The following is a 20,085-nucleotide window of genomic DNA, read 5'->3' as shown; positions in this document are numbered from 1 at the left end:
GGCTATCAATGTTTCTACTCTCTATAATCCTGCATTTCTGGTGACAAGTCAAAATTTGTTCTGAAAGTTATGTTTTGCCTTCAAATTCGTACTTTGTAATGGTGTTCGCTCGAACATACAGTTATTATTTGATGTTTCCCGTATTAAAAAGAAAGGTTCACGAATAATGTGGAGACAAAAAGTCAAAATCTTCTACTCTAAATCCTGGCCGAAAACCCAAAGATTACTTTGTTAATTAGGATAAAATTATTTCATCATTGTAAAACTTGTCCCATTCAAACTTCTAATACACATACAAAAATGCAGCATATTAAAATATATGCATTCTATATATATATTTTTTTATAACAAATATCTTCGAACGTAAAAATTATATAATTTTTATTTGCAATGAACAGTTTAAAGTTTAAGGTTTTGTAACATATTCTAATACATGTACTGTATAAGACAGATACTGTTTTATATATAATTGATATTTTAAATAAATGAATATCTTTGAATATTTAAGTCATATTTCCCTTTTCGGATGAACAATTTATAATTAAAATAAGACCAGGGTTAATGATTTACAAATTCTTTACAAAAAAACACATTAAGATTAAATTTAGGGATAAATATAGAAAATCAGAAACTCAAAAAGACAGACAATTGATAAAATTAAGTATAGAAAGAAAATACAGATATAACTTTTAGATTATTATAGGAAAAGTTTAACTAATTACATAAATAGCCTGTGAAATGCACATACACACTTAAAAAGTATCAGAAAATATTTTTTGATTAATTAAAATTTGGACCAGAACTGTGTTGATGTTTTCTCATAAATTAAGAACAAAACTGAAATCATTTCTCTCATTATTTTTCCATTCTTTAGTTTTCTATTGCAGTGACAAACTCCGTTCCCTTTTGTTCCTTAGGTTCCATGAACGGAAGAAAAAAAAATAAAGTTCCACATACAGTATAAATCAGCTGTGTCATAAGGATATGTGCTAGAAAAATAAGACTACGGAATGATCATAAAATTCTGATACAAAATCTTACTTTGTACTCCAGACTCTGAAAATATTTTATGCATATCATTGGCGTGGCCGAATATGCTTTTAAGCCATTATTTTTAGCTATTCCAAGGTACAGTTCGTATCGATTTAGTCTCTTAATGATCTGTGATGTCGATTAGTCCTTTGAAGATTTTCGGTGACACCAAAACAGTATCTTGGTGAAGTTTATGTGTGACAATAGCTTGAACAATGTTGATGTGAAGTGTGTATCTTTAAGAGGACCCAAATGGAAGCTTGGTCTAAATTTAAATATTTACATTTTATGTACAATTTCAGTGAGATTGCACTTCTGAGTTGGCAGAAGACTCTGTGAACCCTCCACAGACATTGCCACGGCACAGAGGACATACACTGCATAAGAGGAATGCTAGAGAAGTTATTATCTAAAAAAGAATGATAAAAGAATACTAGTTTTGGTTATAATGACAGTACCCGTGTATTTCTTTAAGCCACTTATCCACACATGACATGTGATACTCGTGGAGACAAGGAAGAACTCGTATTTGGTCCCCTTCTTCGTACTCCGCCAGACATATGTAACATCTATCATATTCCAAATTAATGTTTAAGAAATTAAAAAAAAAAAAAAACATATATTTGATTGACACAACTAGGATTATGTTATGATGACCCTTACTGTTCAACATCATTGCCTCCATCAGCCATTTCAACCTTTTTGTGAGATTTCAGGGGAAAGGAATCAACAATTGATTCAGGGGCAGGGAGTGAGACCATGGATAGAGACAGCGATCCCGGTTGCCGATGGATTTCATCTAAAACCTGCAATTCAAAACACCAGATGACATCTCAGCACTACCAAAACTAAAATTTAAGATGTGTAGAGTTTAAACAGTGCAAGAAAAACTAGCAGCAAACAGTAAATACGAGAGAAGATTGAAACCTCAAACAAAGCCTCAGCCAGCATGACTATTCTTGAAATACTTGCTCGAGTGCTTGATTCCTCAGCCATTGGGGAAGACTCACATGAGCACATGCCATCTGCATGGAGTCCTAGTGGACATGAATTCCATCGCCCAATCTCGTCAAAGCCGCCACGAAGCCTATCCCAGATCTATAAAAGTAATCAAACAGCTTAAGCAACATGAAAGGGGTCATGAACCCAGATAACAAATCCAAGTAGGTGATATAAGCAGTTTGAGGCATTCTATGCTCCAAATTTTTAAAATCACCTCAGATCTTGAGTGCCGCATTCTTCGTTCATTCAATCTGTGAATTCTGCTGCCCATATATGCAGAAGCACCTCCAACTCCATCATTTGACAAATCACCACCGAAATCAACTAGCCATCGATCTTGAGATCCAGGATCATCGGCACCTCCGGTAGAGAAGACAATGGTTGGAGAATCACCAAGCCTTCTAGAACTACGCCGTGAAAAAGCATCCCAAAATAATCTTCTACCGTTCCTTCTGGCGTCATGATCATTGGCATCAGCATTGCTTCCAGACAAAATGTTGGAAGATATTGTGACCACGTCAACTTGAAGCACACTATCATTTCCTGTTCCTCTTTCCCGATTGGATACAAGAATACCTAAACCTGAAGGTATTGTCTCACGGCATGGTTCTTCTTCTGGTCCTTGAGAAGTTGCTGCTGAGTTGGAACCTTGAGAAACAAAGTTGGAAGAATTTTGGATAGATATGAATGCACTAGTGTGATTCTCAACAGAAATTTCCCCAGAACTGAAATTCACATGCTCCTGAGGGGATGAACTTCTTTGATGCACTGTCTCCTGAGAGACTTGAGAGACACCACCTCTAACAACTGGATTATTAACGTCATTAACTACATCCTTGTTAGCAGAAACATTTGCACAGACTGGATCTGAAGACTGCTGTGCTACAAATGGAGTACTAGCTGTGTTGCTACTATCACTATATGATTCACGACCACTATGACCAGCACTTACCTGACAAGGAGGGGCTTGCTCCTCGTGTTCAGACAAGCAGTTCCTCTGACTCTGTGTTGCAACGTTTCGATAAGAACATCCAGCACTAGTATTCCCATGGAATTCCGTTCTCATATCAGGTGAAGTTGAAGTTTCAGCAGGGGGACTGCAGCTAATTCTAGCTTCTGTACATGATAAAGATGATTCCTCAGTGACTTTATGAATTTCACCATCAAAATTTCTTGCTAAATGAACCTGAAGTTCAGATGAATGTTCTTCCATCTAAAAACACAATATAAGAATATCACTTCCTGCATCAACCTGTCTTCAACTATTTAAACAGTCTTCGCCAATTGTACCATCTATTTCACATAGCTAGTGCACTGAATTTCAAATTATACTAACAAGTTATGTTTTCCTCTCGAAAGTATTCAATGAGTCAAGAACATAAATTATCTTTGGAATGCATCCTTGTATAGATTCAAACGCGCAAAAAATAATATTGACCAACTCGTTTCCAAAATTCAGACGAATCACACAAAGTAAATGAGCGTCACTGCTAGCCAGTGAATGGCGAATTCAAAATCTTAGAGATGCTAGAGATTTGCACCATTTACTGAATCATTAAAACCACCCGGCGAAAACAATAACATTAAGCCAAACCCGATAATCTGACAAAGAATGATACAACGGGCAATTAGGCGTCAACAGCCGATAGTCCCATTGATTAAGCTCAAATAAGTCAACCAGCAACCAGTATAATTCAATTGATAAATTACCAGATAGAGAACAAGTTCATGTATGAAAGATGATCTCACACAAGCAATTCCGGAAAAGGAAAACAACTACCTAAAAAAAATCAATACTTTTACAAAAATTCTATCCCTAAGTCAAGCTCAATCGATTGGCTTTGCCCTTTGAAAAACTAAATTTGCATTCTACAACTACACAGAAAAAAGAGAAGGCCACGGATTTAAAAAAAAAACAGACACATATCACATATGCTTTACTTTTATTTAGCCCTGTGATCAAGGAAGGGGATCAGACGGATGAATCCCAGATGTGAAAAATCAAATTTTTGAATTTTAAAAGCGTTGGAGAACGTGAAAAAGGAAACGGGTATTAAGGAACGAGGGTGGAAGAAGGGATTTTGGGGGAAGATGGAGAAGGGTACCTGATGAATGGAGCGAGAGGTGGAGGTGCCACATAGAAGAGACGATAATCTGAAGCGGTTGACCCTGTGAGTAGAAGAAGCAGAAGGGCGAGTGGCGGGTCTACTAGAGGAGGAACCCATGATCTTGAAGAGAGATAAAAGAGGAGAAGAGAAGAGAAGATTAGCGACACAGAAAGAACACACCACAACCAAGTAGCTCGCTTGCTAGCTAGATGTAAGATGTGGATGCTTATTGCTTCATCACAATGGAAAGCATACCAACTTGGAGCTTTTCTTCATTTTCAATTATTTCCCTACTTTGGGGGCTCTCAATTCAAACACTCATAGAGTGTTTTCCTTCTTGTCTTTTTAGTATTATCACTTTATTTTATCACTTTTTTTTTTCTAAATTTGTTTTGAAATATGATAAATAATATTTATTAGTATTTTTAAGTGAGAAAAAAAAACTCAAGTTTGACTCAAAGAAGACTATAAGAATAACTTCTTTGTCACTTCTTTAAAATACATTGGAGTTTGCACTGTTAAACTTTCAACCAAAAAACACCCTTACATAAAATATTGTTTAAGTAGAATGAAATTATTTAGAAATGAGAAGTTTCTCTTGCCTTTTTGGGTGTTATTTAACATAGTTGGATATCAAAACTTGAATTAAAAAACATTGGATAAACTGAAATAATCTAATGTTTATTATGATGTTTTTTTAATAACTGCAAAATTTAGACTTGTTTAATAATCAATTATAGGTATAATCCATTATATCAATTATTGGTTATATTCAAAATAATTTTGTGCCTTAAATCAGTTTGCTGAGAATATATTTTATGATGGTTCTAATTAGGGATGGTAATTTTACCTGCGAGTACGGGTATCTGCAGGTAAAATCCACGGCGGATAGTTACTATCTGCGAGTATTTATTACCCGCGGATAACGGATAGCGGGTATTTTAATACCCGCTTCTAAATGGGTTGGGTATGGGTAGTATACTACCCGCCCCGCGGGCACCCCGTTACCTGCAAAAAATTAAAAAAGTTTAATAATTTATATATCTTTTAATTAAATTTAATTAAAAATAAAATAAAATAATATTTTATTAGGTTAAATTTAATTAAAATTAAAATTTATATTATATTATATTATATATATTTTTGTAATTTTATTTTAAAAATGTATTAAATATTTTTTTTATTTTTTGCGGGTATCCGCGAGTTTTAAAATACCAGCAGGTATTTTTTAAACGGGTACCCGCGCGGGTAGCGGGTTCAGTTTTATCCGGCGGGTCGGGTTGCGGGTAGACACTACCCGTCCCGACCCGCCCCGTTGTCGTCCCTTTGTACTATATGAAATATACCGATCAGAATTAATTGTCATTTATGGACAATTAACATGTATTAATAGGTCAGATTGTCTTACACTTTACAAATATACGGTATTATTGGGTTTGATTGCCTAAAAAGTTATGTAAATATACAATTGATGTCCAGGTACAATCATCATTTTCTATCCTAATAAAATATAGACATCTTTATGAAACATATCTAACTTGAGCGTCAGAGTGTCTTCTGCAGGTCAACAACTCATTGGAGTGGATCGCGTTCTTGGAGAGGATTGAAGATAAAAGTAAAAAGCATAACAAGGAAGGACGACCGATCCTCAGACCAATTCAACCGAAACAATAATTAGTTTCATCAAATGTTAAAAAAATAAAAATCAGTCTTTACACGGAAAAAAAGGTGCCCATGAAGATGTTGAAAAACATCCACAAGCTACAAATTTTCATATTCAAAATATAACTTATATTTTCAAAATAACTATATATAAAATAATGGTTAACGATGTTTATTATTAACAGTACAAGAAAAGCATCCAAACAAATAATACATAAAATTTTAAGAAGATGATTCATTTAGAGGCTCTGAAAGGTTAATAGAGATGTGAATTGTTGAATTACATATTATCATTATTATGTACGCAACAGTAGTAAAAGAATGAATGAGATGGTGTTAAAATTATGTTAAGTTTGAAAATAAAATGAAAAGGAAAAGAGGCAAATGATAATAGCAGAAGACAGATTGTAGAACAAAAAGCCAAAACAGCTCATAGCAAGTAAAAATGTGGTCTGTTTTTTGTTTTGTTGTGTAATTGGTCATAGATGTGGTTGCAATAAAGAGAGATGCGTGATAATAGAGCATAATAATTTGCCAAGTCAACAAAACAAAAATTGTTACTTCAATCAAATCTAAGTAATTTAGAGAAAAACAACAAAAAAAACAAATGCTTTGTAACAATGTTGTATACGGTACACTATTGACTTTGTCTGCAAAACATAGTTGCCCGTTTCTTCTCTCTACCATAAATGATGAATAAACAAACCAACCGTTTGTTCCTTACTCTGTTTGAATTTAAATTGGGTACAACGTCACATGTTCTTTCACTCTACAACCGTGTCGTCTAAACTATCTATTTTTTTTTTCTTTTTCTTTTCTCAGATTCTTTTTCTTTTCTACGGCTCTTTCTTGACTCAATTCGTACGTGGAGGGTCAAGTTATGTCATAAAAAAATTGTGTTTAAAACTTGTTAATTAATTAATAAATAGATAGTTGTTATTTGGTTGTGGGTTTGGGTAAATCTTTTAAAAGACAGAAAAAAAACCGATAAATGTTTAATTTTTTTTTACTTTAATTCTTTTTGCCGTTAAAATCCGTACATGTGATGTTTTTGAAACGAAATTGATCTACACCATTGCTTTTGTGTCAACTGTTTACTATCCAACACGTGGTTTGAAAATAATTGTCAAAGTAATAAAAAAAGTTAGAGCACTTGAAATAATGGAAGTATGTGCTAAATATTCAAATAAGGCTAACGGGTTTAATGTTTTTTCTTTTACGTTTATTTTTTCAATTTTGTTCGTCTCCTAAAAATTTAAATTAGGCAAAACTAAGGCAACCTAGGATCTCAACTCTATTGGTCTGTAAATTCACTTAATCTTTTCTTTGCATCTAGTTGTTTATTCTAGAAAGAAAATGACACATTATAAAACAATAAATATATTCTTATTTCAATTACAATATTGTTGTTCACTATTAAACAATTTCTTGAATTATTATTTTTATCAATGTCAATGAAATTATTTCCATCACGTATGTTAATTTATTTTAACTGACACTTATAAAAAATATTTTTCGATTGGTATTATTTATGTATGGATGAAGGTAAAAGTTATTTGCTAATTTACAAAGTTTTCTCAATATGATGAGATTACATTTTAGTGGATGCAAGCTATATTTTTTCTTATTGAAATATACAATGGTTAAACTACTCCACTGCTATGTCGTGTTTAGAATTTTAGCATTTGACGGAAATTGAAATACTAGACTCAAACAATAAAATTAAATAATTCAATAAATTTTAATTATTTTTGTAATTAGAGATATTTTAAAATGCACCCAATTCAAATTCAATATATTTAAATTTAAAAAAAAATGTACTCCTTTTTTTTGTCCTAAACTACGGCAGCGTGTAGGTGACAAGAAATTATTATTGAAATGTAAATTTAGGTAAAATATTATCAAATTCCTATTTATTAATTTTTATCTGAATAAATTCTTTTATATTTTAAACTTGTAAGAATTGTTATTATAGCTATATAAACCTGCAAGTGGAGCTTAAATTCTTCGCGTGCTATAAGATGAATGTTAGTTATTCAACTACTAACAACAAAACCGACACATTGACTAGTAGATTCTTAGAAGATAAGGAACAAATTATTTACTTTGCTCCAAAATTGTAGTTTATAGAAATAAAAATCACTGCTTTCAATATATAAGGTTTCGTTCAGCTTCAGTGTGTGCTTAATCAATTCACCAACAAAGAGAAGAAACATACAAAACCCTCCCCCGCCAGGCCCTCCAGGCCCACCCGGCCCACCACCTCACCATGGCCCTCCCGGCCCATCACCTCACCGTGGCCCGTTCGGTCCAGGTCCTCACCACCAGCCCGGGCCACCCAATCATGGACCTGCTCCGCCGCCACAAGCTGCTCCTGGACCACATGGCCACCACCCTCCGGCCCCTCCACGCCACGACCATCGCTTCTGATGTAATGCATATGGATATGGAGCTTATGAATAAACATGCTTATCCTACATATGTATGATGTATTATTGAAAGTGCTTGTTGGTATTTTCCATCGTATTTACACATCAGTGTCTACGTTTTTTTAGCTATTTTAATCCATCGTATTTTTGCTGTTTTGGTATTTTCCATCGTATCTGATAAGGTGAAATACGGATCTAGAATTTAGAAGCAAACTTAAATTATTTATGAATAATTTATTTCTATTTTTTTTTACATTAGAAAGATAGATCAACAACGTCAAACTTCAAACAAAACTGTAATTTTGTAGATATTTTTTAAGCAAGAAGAGAAACATGAGATGGAGTGAAGGATGCCCAAGGCATAATGGATTTTTTTTTGTTATATTTTTTAATATTATTTATCTATTATCTTCAAAAACACTAATTTTAATATTTTAAAATATATTATATAAAACAACCAAAAATTAAGAAAAAAAAATTTAGACTCCAGAAAAAGCTCGAGAGAAAGTAAGAGCGTAGGAGAAAGGAGGCACGCAAAAGAGATACAAAAGCTCTTGTAAATAGTTTCCCTTGGGAGAATGAACAGCCAAGCATGTTTGAAAAACACAACATTAGTTTAGAGATAAAGATAAAACGAGAGACTGTCTCCCATAACCTATTCACTAAAGAAAAAATATAATGAGACAAGTAAATATAAAATTTGTAATTTTATTTTAAAAAATGGAAGACAAAATTTTGTAGAATTGTTCATAAAACTTAGACTTCAATACTTGAAAGATAATACTTAAATTACAGTGACTCACGTGTTGTTCTTCTTCTTGTTAAATAAATTAAAAGACCTATTTCTTATACATGAAAAAGAAATAACACTTAAAAATGAATAATATGTATATAAAAAAAAGATAACACTAAAAAAATAATAACATGATATGCATTATTTTTTATTCCATTTTCTCACAAAGAACTTTAAAATACAATGGACGGACAATTAAATGTTAAGATATTATAGGAAATATTTTTTACTAGAAGACCACAACATTTTTAAAATTTATATCTTATCTTTTGGTAAACCATACTTAACAACCACATAATACTTTACATTCAAATTTAATTTTTCAGACATCTTTGTATTTGGTTTGTTAAATTTTTAATCATACAATACGAGTAGTATATATATATATATATATATATATATATATATATATATATATATATATATATATATATATATATATATATATAATCGTAGGTTTTCACTTCCTCCACTCTCAATATTTTCGCTCACCTTCAAAATTTTTAAAATGACAAATTTACTTTGATAACAGTGACTTCCCAATTATATGTTTTGAAAATTTTTATAACAATTTTTTTGGAGCTTTTGTTCCGAAACACTTCACATGAAATGGTTTGATAGAACGAACTTCCTTTTTTCTTCTAAAGTATTTCCCCCTTCTCTTTTAGTGTAGACGTGCATTTAGTAATTATGGGGGTGCAGAACGCAATAACCATTATTATACTGGGAGTGTTGCTCCATCTACCATTTGCATGCAGCACCTCATACCCAATTTACTCTTTATATAAAAGGGATGTGAACATCCATTTCACCGTCCTATACTTAATCTTTTAATTAATTATATTCAACGAATGTTGTTTAAGTATTTTTTTTAGTTTTTTAAATATTATATTTTAATTAATTTATAACATAAAATTTTAACTTAATAACATAAAAAATTTTACTTAATAACATAAATTTTTTTACTTAATAACATAAAAAGTTTATATATTAATTTAAAATTAAATAATATTTATATATTAATTTAAAATATAATAAATTAATAAACTAAAAAAAATAAAATTTTTTTACGGATATGACACATCAATTTACTTAATAATATAAAAAATATTAAATTAATAAACAAAAAATTAAAAAAAACTTGAATGAATGTAGCATATTTTTACATCCGTTGAAGTTTTTTTTTTCAATGGATGTCGACATCCATTGAAGAAAAAATATGGAGGTGTAAAATATTTTAAAATATAAAGGATAGTTTTGATATTTTCAAAAAATGTGTTAGTATAGGGAGCAATGTGGGGTGGCGTAGGGAGTAACCCTCTTATACTAGTCAAAATGATAGTGGGCCGTACGTATTTATTTCTACCGGGCCTGGTCCAGTTGAAATTCTATCTCCCCTACCATCCCATCGAGTGGTTATTACCCTAAAGCCCGAAAACCTCGTCTCCGTCTGTTTGAAACGACGGTGAGAGCATTGCCCGCGAACACTCACTCTTGTACTATCCACGCTTCACATTCCGCCATGGACGATAGCTTGTACGACGAGTTCGGCAACTACATCGGCCCGGAAATGGAGTCCGACCAGGACTCTGACCGCGACTCCGATGCCGAGGCCGACGACAAAGCCGATGGTCAGTCCGACGGTGGAGCCCCTTCCGACGGCGAGGATCCGAACAACGGATGGATGACGACGATCTCGGAGGACGTGGAGAACCAGGTGGTGCTGGCGGAGGACAAGAAGTACTACCCCACCGCGGAAGAGGTGTACGGCGATGACGTTGAAACCCTAGTCATGGACGAGGATGAGCAGCCCCTGGAGCAACCTATCATCAAGCCCGTGAGGAACATCAAGTTCGAGGTTGGAGTGAAGGACTCCTCCACCTATGTCTCCTCTCAGTTCCTCCTGGGCCTCATGTCGAACCCTACGCTTGTGCGCAACGTGGCGCTGGTGGGGCACTTGCAGCACGGGAAGACCGTGTTCATGGACATGCTCGTGGAACAGACGCATCACATGTCCACTTTCGATCCTCAGAGCGAGAAGCACACGCGGTATACGGACACTCGGATTGATGAGCAGGAGAGGAAAATTTCGATCAAGGCTATTCCCATGTCGCTTGTGCTGGAGGATAGCAACTCCAAGTCGTATCTGTGTAACATCATGGACACCCCTGGCCATGTTAATTTCTCCGATGAAATGACCGCGGCTTTGAGGCTTGCTGATGGCGCTGTCTTGATTGTAGATGCTGCTGAAGGAGTCATGGTATGACTTATTATACTTTTTTGTGTTTAGACATTTAGGCATTGGAGTTGGAGTGATGAACTGAGGTTGGAATCTCACAGGAGAGGTGCTTAGGTTTAGTGTTTCATTTCAACGCTCCGAAAGGGGCTGCCTATATAGGAGAAGCTAAAGAACATTGAGTTGTTATTTTCTTGTGATTTGTCCTCCCATAACCACGATTTGAAACTCTATTAAAAGGGGTGTTTTCATTTAGTGTCCAACCAAAAAAGGGGTATTTATATGAAAAACCAAAAAAGAATGTTGTTGTTTTGTAGTTAGTTATTGAGGTATGGTTGCAAATTGCTAAACACTGAGCTTTTTAGTGTCTTGTGGTCTGTAGGTAAACACGGAAAGGGCCATACGTCATGCTATTCAGGACCGGTTGCCGATTGTGGTTGTAATCAATAAGGTAAACTATTTCTTGATTGATGTTAAGGGAGAGTTTAAGTTCTGGTCTTATTTTTCATGTTTTGACTCTAGGTTGACAGGCTTATAACTGAACTTAAGTTGCCGCCTAAGGATGCTTATCATAAAATAAGGCATACATTGGAGGTTATTAATACTCACATATCTGCTGCCTCCTCGATTGCGGGTGATGTTCAAGTTGTGGATCCAGTTGCTGGAAATGTTTGTTTTGCTAGTGGTACTGCTGGATGGTCCTTTACGTTGCAGTCATTTGCTAAGTTGTATGGGAAGCTGCATGGAATTCCTTTGGAAGCTAATAAATTTGCTTCTCGACTGTGGGGAGACTATTATTTTCATCCAGATACGAGAGCCTTCAAAAAGAAGCCCCCTGCCAGTGGAGGCGAGCGATCTTTTGTAGAGTTTGTGCTGGAGCCTCTTTACAAGATATACAGCCAAGTGATCGGGGAGCATAAAAAGAGTGTAGAGACTACACTTGCTGAACTAGGAGTCACACTAAGTAATGCGGCCTACAGACTAAATGTCAGACCCTTGCTAAGGTTGGCATGTAGCTCAGTTTTTGGTCCAGCTTCAGGCTTCACTGATATGCTTGTTCAGCATATACCTTCCCCGAGGGATGCTGCAACTAAGAAAGTTGACCACATATATACTGGTCCTAAAGACTCGTCCATTTACAAAGCTATGGCTCAGTGTGATGCTTATGGCCCCCTAATGGTTAATGTAACCAAACTGTATCCAAAATCTGATTGCAGTGTGTTTGATGCCTTTGGTAGAGTTTATAGTGGCAAGATACAGACAGGACAGGCTGTACGTGTTCTAGGAGAAGGATACTCACCGGATGATGAGGAGGATATGACTGTTAAAGAAGTAACTAAGTTGTGGGTGTATCAAGCTCGAGACAGGATGCCAGTAGCTGAGGCTCCTCCTGGTTCTTGGGTCCTAATTGAAGGTGTGGATGCTTCAATCATGAAAACTGCCACTCTTTGTAATGTGGATTATGACGAAGATGTGTATATATTCCGGCCTCTTCAGTTCAATACACTGTCAGTGGTAAAAACAGCTACTGAACCATTAAATCCAAGTGAATTGCCAAAAATGGTGGAGGGCCTGCGAAAAATAAGCAAAAGTTATCCTCTTGCAGTTACTAAAGTAGAGGAATCTGGTGAGCACACTATATTAGGGACTGGTGAGCTGTACTTGGATTCAATTATGAAGGACCTGAGAGAGCTCTATTCTGAAGTAGAAGTCAAGGTGATCTATTAATTTTCCCTACTCAATTATTCTGTCATTAAGTATTTGTTCTCTATTTTATTAGACATGGGCTTTTATGTGAAACTGTTCTTTTGTAATTTGTTAAACTGTTCATTTGCTGTTGTAGGTAGCAGATCCTGTTGTCTCATTTTGTGAAACTGTTGTTGAATCTTCATCAATGAAATGCTTTGCTGAAACACCAAACAAGAAGAATAAAATAACTATGGTAGGTATATGGCTTAGTTCTTGAATTGAACCGTTTTATCTCAGGCTGGTTTATTGCTTGTGTCATCACCCTCACAGTGACCTTGATTATTCTTTAGATTACCGAGCCATTAGAAAGAGGCCTTGCAGAGGACATAGAGAATGGTGTTGTTAGCACTGACTGGAATAGAAAAAAACTAGGTGAATTTTTCCAGACAAAATATGACTGGGATCTTCTTGCTGCACGGTCAATATGGGCATTTGGCCCTGATAAGCAGGTAGATTTTCTCTATGGATCTATTTATCAGTCTGTCATTGTCCTTTAAACTCTGTAACACGTGCAAATGCAATGCAGGGACCCAATATTCTGTTAGACGATACTCTACCAACTGAAGTTGACAAGAATCTGCTGAATGCTGTGAAGGATTCCATTGTTCAGGGGTAACCATTCCTTACATTCAGCTATTTTCATTTGTTTAATTGATCATACAATAATTATGATTTGTGAGATGTTATGTCATTTGACAGATTTCAGTGGGGTGCACGAGAAGGACCTCTGTGTGATGAACCCATCAGAAACGTTAAGTTCAAGATTGTTGACGCAAGGATTGCCCCTGAACCACTTCATCGGGGATCTGGCCAGATCATTCCCACAGCCAGACGAGTGGCCTATTCAGCCTTCCTCATGGCTACTCCTAGGCTTATGGAACCTGTGTATTATGTGGAGGTATATACTCTTATCATGCTTCAATGATGGTTGCATGTCAAGTTTGATTGTAATTATTTTTTGTTTTTTATATTTTGATCTATTGATGAACATGTAAGGACCCTCGTACCAGCTAATAATGGACAAATAAAATATCTCTGGAATAGTGTGATTTCACTGAAGCGAATATATTTTTTATTTGCACTAATAATATTATTCTTTTGGCCTTTGCATCAGATTCAAACACCAATTGATTGTGTATCTGCAATCTACACTGTATTATCTAGAAGGCGTGGACATGTTACTGCTGATGTTCCTCAGCCAGGCACCCCGGCCTATATCGTTAAGGTTGGTGGTTAACTATTCTTACGTATAAACAGTTATAATGGATGTAGTTTTTTTAGACTACTATGGTCTTGATGTTAGTTTGAGTAGATAAAAAAATTGTTTTGCTGACTTTATTCTCAATTTTATCTCAGGCATTTTTACCGGTGATAGAATCTTTTGGATTTGAGACAGACTTGAGATACCATACTCAGGGTCAAGCGTTTTGTCTGTCAGTCTTTGATCATTGGGCTATTGTTCCTGGAGATCCTCTAGACAAAAACATTGTTTTGCGCCCACTTGAACCGGCACCTATCCAGCATCTTGCTCGGGAGTTTATGGTGAAGACCAGGCGGAGAAAGGTAAAGTCTATGCCTCATTCTAGGCACTTATTAAGGATTATAGAATTTTGGCCCTTTTATTTAATGTTTTTTCTTTAGAGCTCTTGGTGATAACAAAACAAAGCATTTATTGACTTTGTAGTTCATGATTTGCTTTTATCCTTTTTTGTGAAATAACTAGCTAGCAAAGCGTTTAATACATGTTGCTCTTACATTAAATCTCGCAGGGGATGAGTGAGGACGTAAGCATAAATAAGTTCTTTGATGAGGCTATGATGGTGGAACTGGCTCAGCAGGCAGCAGACCTTCATCAACAAATGATGTGATTCTGTATAAATGATGCTTCTACCTATTATTCAGGGGTTTTCTTCAGAACTTTGAGCCTTAAGCAGTTCCTGTTATATGTGATGCAAGCAAAATTTCAAGTGGGTGGCATTGCGAGTTATCAGAATATGGTTCAGCTATTTTCACGTACTGATACAAGCTCGGATGCAGATGAAATATCAGTCTACTACCTTCTCTCTTTAGTGTGAAAAAGCTGCAGCTTTTTTTATGTAATATTCTCTTGTTTCCTCCATAGATCGTAATTATCCGAGTGGTTGTATTTCTAACATCTTCATAGTATAGGTTCAACAAAATCCTATTTGCAACTTAGCTGCTGTAGTAGTTATGGACTTTAGTCAAACCACATAGACATAATGCAGAGGAAAAACTATAATTTTTTCAGGGATCGATTTATACATGGTTGACAGGTGTTCAATTGATGTTTCTATTATTTTCTCACTATTAGCTGACGGGGAACCGCTTTTTTATGTTATACTGTTCATTATTGCTTTCTCATCAAATAAAATACAGTTTTCTCACATGACATTATTGATTTCAATGTATCTTCGCATCTTGTTAGGCCTGTAATGCGTAAGCATTTTGGAAATTTTCCATGATTAGAGTAAAACAATTTCAGTAGTATTTTTAATGCCTTTTTTGCTGTTTTTTGTTGGTAATATATGCTACTAATGCTTAGTGATATAATTTCTTACAATTTAAAATATGAAATGATTTATATAAAAAAAAAGATAAAAAAAGTATGATGTTGTCAGGTACACATTTTTTGCTCTTATGTCAAATATAATTAAATAATTATAAAAAATAATTATGTGTCTTTTAAAAATTTGTAAAATAAAAAATAGAAAAGATCAATATAAGTTTTTTAAATTACCTAAATATTAAAGATATTTTAATAATTTAAAATATAACTTATTCAATTTTCATAATAAATTTTTAAAAAAATAGATATTACATATATTTAATTTAGTCAATAATTTGGATAGTATCTCTCATAACAACATTATTTGTAGAATATAGGGTTTAAAACCGAGGACCTTTTCCTAATCTTTTCCTACTGCAATTCAAACTGGTTTTAATGTAAGTGGCCTAAATGGTGAACTGATAGTTACACAACAGGGGCGTCATCTTTTGAGGTAAAGGAGTATACTTTTCATAAATTCAGAGTTTGGCTTTCATTTCTTTCCTTTGCGGCATAATGTATACGAGTAAGTAGCAGCAGCTTATAATCATGGTAAGATTTCTGCAAGCCATATTCATGGTAAGTTTGTGATTAAAATTTAATTTAGGCTGCTGTTAATGTATTTAGACGTGTGTGTTTTTCGTTTAAGTTTATCCAGTTTAAATGTTTATTTCTTGTTGAGTACCTCTGATACTCCATCAATAAATCATTGAGGTGCTTCACCCTAGAACAAATAAAGAAAAAAGTGTGATGTGCACAATTCTACAATGTTATGCGTATAAATTACATTTTGCAAGATATAGATATTCAAGTTTCTCACTTTCCCATTAATAATGGGAAAAACAAATAGACGATGGTATTGATTTTATTAGAATTTGCATCTTGGAGTGTTCCTTACTCTATCTCCAGAGGGCATTTTCAATGTTGTGGATGAATTTATGTACACATAATCTCAGCTCAAAAAAATCATTTTCCTTGCAGACAAGAGTGTTTTATCCTTCTAGCAAGCATTTAAGGTTTTGAAGTCCCTCAGCAGATATGCTTCTTCTGACTCTAGGCCTTTCTACTACCACAGAAGGTGGTGGTTCTGAGTGAAAACACACCATCACCACTGTCAAATTGTCTGTTGCTTCTCTCTTTATTGCTTCTCCTATTATCTCCCTGCAACACTGCTTGACATCATTGTGTTCTTGCAGCCTCCTTCGAGCAAAGTCCACTGCATTCTGGCTGCGAAAAACATCCCATATTCCATCACTCCCAATTATCAAAAACTCATCTTCTTTGGTCAATGTCATCAATTTAAGTTCAGGCTCAGCACTCAATGGTCCATGTTTTCCATTCATCTCCTTCATTCCTTCAAGATGCCAGTCCCCTAGAGCACGAGTCACACCTAACTGGCCATTCAGGTAACCATCATCTATGTATCCACCTACAGACTCAATCCTCATCCTTTCTTTCATGCACAATGGTCTGTGATCTTTGGACATTTCTACGGCTCGGCCACAACGGGATAACACGGCACGACAGTCTCCGGCATTGGCTACAAGTAAAGACCTATACAATACATCGACTTTTGTTTAGAACATAGAAATAGCTTCATTGAATATCCATTCAACACATATCAGCAAATTGTTATCATTCAATTTGCCTTCAAATTCAGTGTGCAACTTTGGCACTGTGAGTTGAGAAAATTATACTTTGGTTTGAAGCCAAAGAACACCAAAGAACAGCCTAATCGAATGTTTGCTCACCTTCCAAATATAATTGCAGTCAGTGCAGTTGTGCCAGAAGATAGGGAAGACTCAATAGAACATGATCTTGCAAACTCTGCATCAGTCTCCAAAAATGACCTTGTGACAACCTTCTCAAGTTCCAAAGGAAAGTCAGCATCCTCAACAATCACCTGTGGTAGATGATCACGAACAAACTGTGCAGCACTCTTCCCTCCGTGTCCATCAAATACCTGCACAGATATAATTTTCTCTACATGTCAAATCCCTATGATTTGCTCTAATCAAAAGTCTTAAGTCAGACTTCAGAATGGTTACATAATTACAATTTCTAAAGGGGAGGAAGAGGGTGAAAATGATGAAAGAATCCATCCATGATCTCACCTTTAAGAAAGTTCAAGCAAGGAAGCCTTCTCAACACTTCCTTGTGAATCAGATTGAAGTATTTAATGGTAAATCCCTAATTTTGGCTAATAACATCATCTAAAATTATACGGCCATTGTCTACTTCAAAAAAGATCCATTTGTAAGTTGATTTGCTTCCTAAAGTTTTGGGAGATGAAACTTTGGGGCTTGAGTTAACATTGTGAAATGAGATCACTTCTTCAGAAGAAAAAACATATCTAACTATAAGACACTTTATCGTTGGACAACTTGAACACAACAATATACTTGTCCTTTTTTTCAAGTTGTCTATCACTATCATGGACTACTTTATTCCTTCATGCTGGGGCCTATTCAGGACTGAACTGTGCATGCTATTTTTTTTTTTATGTTTATTGTGACACATACAATTTGACTGAAGATGGTATATAATGAAATTTATGACAAGGAAATAGTATAATTGGTCAGATAGCTTACACCATAAAAGGAAATAGCTTCCTCAGAAAGTTCGTTATTGCCAAATTTTTTGGCCAAATCTCCAATGCATATGTGTGTATCCTCCATGGAAGGGCGTTCTCCAATATCACTCCATTCACCAGACCGAAGAGTAGGAACAAAGTTCATCAGGTTCTGCTTTTTGTCCACAGTTTCTGTATCCTCACATATGCTTTCCAGCTAAAAAGAACCATAGCAAAGAAATGAAAATAGGCTAAGAGGATGGGAACTCTGTTCAGTGAAATAAAGTTCACAAATAGTAGATGTTATGCAAACTCAATAGAGACATGAAAGGTAAGAAACAGATGAGTATTCCTAAAATAGGCTAAGAGGATAGGAACTCTGTTTATTGTCAATTTCAGTAGTTTTTAACTGTCATCTTGAAAGTCACAGACAATCATGAACCTACAGTTTGTGCTAACAAATAGAATCATGTGGAAAATCTAATCGCGACTTACACCCAAGGATGCAATCCAATACAATTGACAGCACAATCAATCTCCACATTGATGTGACCAAGTACCGAAGTTAATCTCTATTCCCTGAGACTAACTAATTTCTGCAATAACAAATTCTGACAACAGCCACTCTCCGATAATCACATCTGAGAGAATTTCAAGATCGTGTAAACTTTTGTGGTCATATTTCAGCAGCAGGTTTTTTCATTCACCGATGCACAAGAAGAATCCAAACAAACGATTAACAGCAATATTGGCAGACAAAAACCAAAATCTAATTCAGAAAAGGACAACTACAGAAGAATCCACCACTTCACAAAAGGGGAAAAAAACAGTGAACAAGATTCAAGAATAATAACAAGTAAATACTATTGAAATCTCCGAAGCAGAACCGAAACAGTGGCAACAAATTAAATTAAAACTACCTTATAGTACAGAGAAAAAAAAACATAAAAATGAGACCTCCCATAAAGAAACAGAAGAAAGAGAAGATAAAGGAAGTCAATGCTCACAGGAAATGAATTTGCAACACTGATCTGGTCAGTGGGGGTTCTAAAGGAAGAGTCTTTTTCCCTGTTGTCCATCTGGGCATGCAAGAGATCACAATGCAAAGGCCATGACACCCTTCTGTTATCAACGTTTTTCTCTATATCCTCACCAACTTGTTCACCCTCTTGCACACACATGGTGTCAACACAGCACTGGTGGCCAAGTTGCACGTTCAATTCAGCAACTGGAACTTGCACTTGCAGGCATAGAAACTCAGTAACACTCACGCATACACAACTCCACACATTTAGAAGAGAACCCTTGATGATGGAATTTTGTTGCTTACACCACAAAGAGAAAGAGAAAGAGAAGATTCTTGGAATATGTTGGGACAATGATGGCGTTTTGTGTTTATATATATTAGTGTCAGTGGAAAGCAGTGTGAAAGGAGAGAAAGGGTAGCAGTTAAGCACCAGATTTTTCTAAGAAAGCGTGGTCCAAAATTGTTGGTTGAGTTTATTAGGTTGATTGTTTATATTATAATGTTTTGTCAAAAAAATAATAAGCTTCGATAATGTCCTTTTCTATGCTTACCTATCATATTGTCATCCCACCTAGTTTTCTTTTTTATATTCATTTCCCTATCTTTTCTCTCTTTATTGCAACACTCCCGTAATATAATATCCCATGTCAAAAATCTTCTGCGATATTTATACCCCATTTTCTTGTTTTTCTCTTCTTCTAACTCATTCTATTCATTTTGTGGCTTTTATTTAATCATCAGAAGTTGTAGTGCATGACCTTGTTAGGGTTCAAACTTGGTAGGGATAATTTCCATGAAGATAAGGGAACTGGGTTGGAAAGTATGACTACATTATTCAATCAACTTGACCGTAGATATTTTTACAAAAGTTTCCAACTTTTTAATATTATGGTTGAGTTCTATTAAGTT

At 35.0% G+C, this 20,085-nt stretch overlaps 3 protein-coding genes across 5 annotated transcripts; 1 reads left to right on the top strand and 2 right to left on the bottom strand.

The window, feature by feature from the left end:
• Nucleotides 1–985: 985 nt before the first annotated feature.
• On the bottom strand, nucleotides 986–4,461 carry LOC108323850 (uncharacterized). 2 transcript variants are annotated; one of them, XM_017556632.2, is made up of 6 exons: nucleotides 4,140–4,461; nucleotides 2,249–3,247; nucleotides 1,960–2,130; nucleotides 1,696–1,838; nucleotides 1,491–1,601; nucleotides 986–1,409 (listed from the first exon to the last, which is right to left on the bottom strand). In XM_017556632.2, exons 1-6 carry the CDS (start codon nucleotides 4,257–4,259, stop codon nucleotides 1,331–1,333), a joined length of 1,623 nt encoding a protein of 540 aa, XP_017412121.1. In that variant the 5' UTR covers nucleotides 4,260–4,461; the 3' UTR covers nucleotides 986–1,330. The 2 variants fall into 2 exon arrangements, with proteins under 2 accessions (XP_017412121.1, XP_017412122.1); XM_017556633.2 differs by having other exon boundaries at nucleotides 2,249–3,150.
• Nucleotides 4,462–10,421: 5,960 nt separating this feature from the next.
• On the top strand, nucleotides 10,422–15,313 carry LOC108346955 (110 kDa U5 small nuclear ribonucleoprotein component CLO). The gene is made up of 10 exons (XM_017586034.2): nucleotides 10,422–11,286; nucleotides 11,645–11,713; nucleotides 11,785–12,978; nucleotides 13,106–13,204; nucleotides 13,302–13,460; nucleotides 13,538–13,623; nucleotides 13,711–13,909; nucleotides 14,126–14,236; nucleotides 14,368–14,574; nucleotides 14,781–15,313. Exons 1-10 carry the CDS (start codon nucleotides 10,549–10,551, stop codon nucleotides 14,877–14,879), a joined length of 2,961 nt encoding a protein of 986 aa, XP_017441523.1. The 5' UTR covers nucleotides 10,422–10,548; the 3' UTR covers nucleotides 14,880–15,313.
• A 1,068-nt stretch (nucleotides 15,314–16,381) lies between these two features.
• LOC108324006 (probable protein phosphatase 2C 27) lies at nucleotides 16,382–19,576 on the bottom strand. Of its 2 annotated transcripts, XM_052871560.1 has the most exons (5): nucleotides 19,157–19,283; nucleotides 18,645–18,816; nucleotides 18,169–18,366; nucleotides 17,329–17,540; nucleotides 16,382–17,131 (listed from the first exon to the last, which is right to left on the bottom strand). In XM_052871560.1, exons 3-5 carry the CDS (start codon nucleotides 18,313–18,315, stop codon nucleotides 16,570–16,572), a joined length of 921 nt encoding a protein of 306 aa, XP_052727520.1. In that variant the 5' UTR covers nucleotides 18,316–18,366; nucleotides 18,645–18,816; nucleotides 19,157–19,283; the 3' UTR covers nucleotides 16,382–16,569. The 2 variants fall into 2 exon arrangements, with proteins under 2 accessions (XP_052727520.1, XP_017412277.1); XM_017556788.2 differs by lacking the exon at nucleotides 18,645–18,816 and having other exon boundaries at nucleotides 19,157–19,576.
• Nucleotides 19,577–20,085: the final 509 nt, after the last annotated feature.

This window comes from Vigna angularis, chromosome 1, assembly GCF_016808095.1.
Source record: "Vigna angularis cultivar LongXiaoDou No.4 chromosome 1, ASM1680809v1, whole genome shotgun sequence".
In the NCBI taxonomy this organism is placed as follows: Eukaryota; Viridiplantae; Streptophyta; class Magnoliopsida; order Fabales; family Fabaceae; genus Vigna; species Vigna angularis.
The sequence above is the reverse complement of the archived record's forward strand: the minus strand, read 5'-3'. Positions and strand labels throughout refer to the sequence as shown.

Bases quoted from the DNA above. Each gene is read 5' to 3' on its own strand.
- LOC108346955 (XM_017586034.2), top strand. From the start codon at position 10,549: ATGGACGATAGCTTGTACGACGAGTTCGGCAACTACATCGGCCCGGAA. The intron at 13,205-13,301 runs GTAGGTATATGG...ATTATTCTTTAG, and splicing joins AGAAGAATAAAATAACTATG to ATTACCGAGCCATTAGAAAG. The intron at 13,624-13,710 runs GTAACCATTCCT...GTCATTTGACAG, and splicing joins AAGGATTCCATTGTTCAGGG to ATTTCAGTGGGGTGCACGAG.
- LOC108324006 (XM_017556788.2), bottom strand. From the start codon at position 19,330: ATGTGTGTGCAAGAGGGTGAACAAGTTGGTGAGGATATAGAGAAAAAC. The intron at 18,367-19,156 runs GTGAGCATTGAC...GGTTCTTTTTAG, and splicing joins GTGTTGCAAATTCATTTCCT to CTGGAAAGCATATGTGAGGA. The intron at 17,541-18,168 runs GTAAGCTATCTG...ATATCTGTGCAG, and splicing joins AAGCTATTTCCTTTTATGGT to GTATTTGATGGACACGGAGG.
- LOC108323850 (XM_017556632.2), bottom strand. From the start codon at position 4,259: ATGGGTTCCTCCTCTAGTAGACCCGCCACTCGCCCTTCTGCTTCTTCT. The intron at 1,602-1,695 runs GTAAGGGTCATC...GGAATATGATAG, and splicing joins GGAGGCAATGATGTTGAACA to ATGTTACATATGTCTGGCGG. The intron at 1,410-1,490 runs GTACTGTCATTA...CCTCTTATGCAG, and splicing joins TGGCTTAAAGAAATACACGG to TGTATGTCCTCTGTGCCGTG.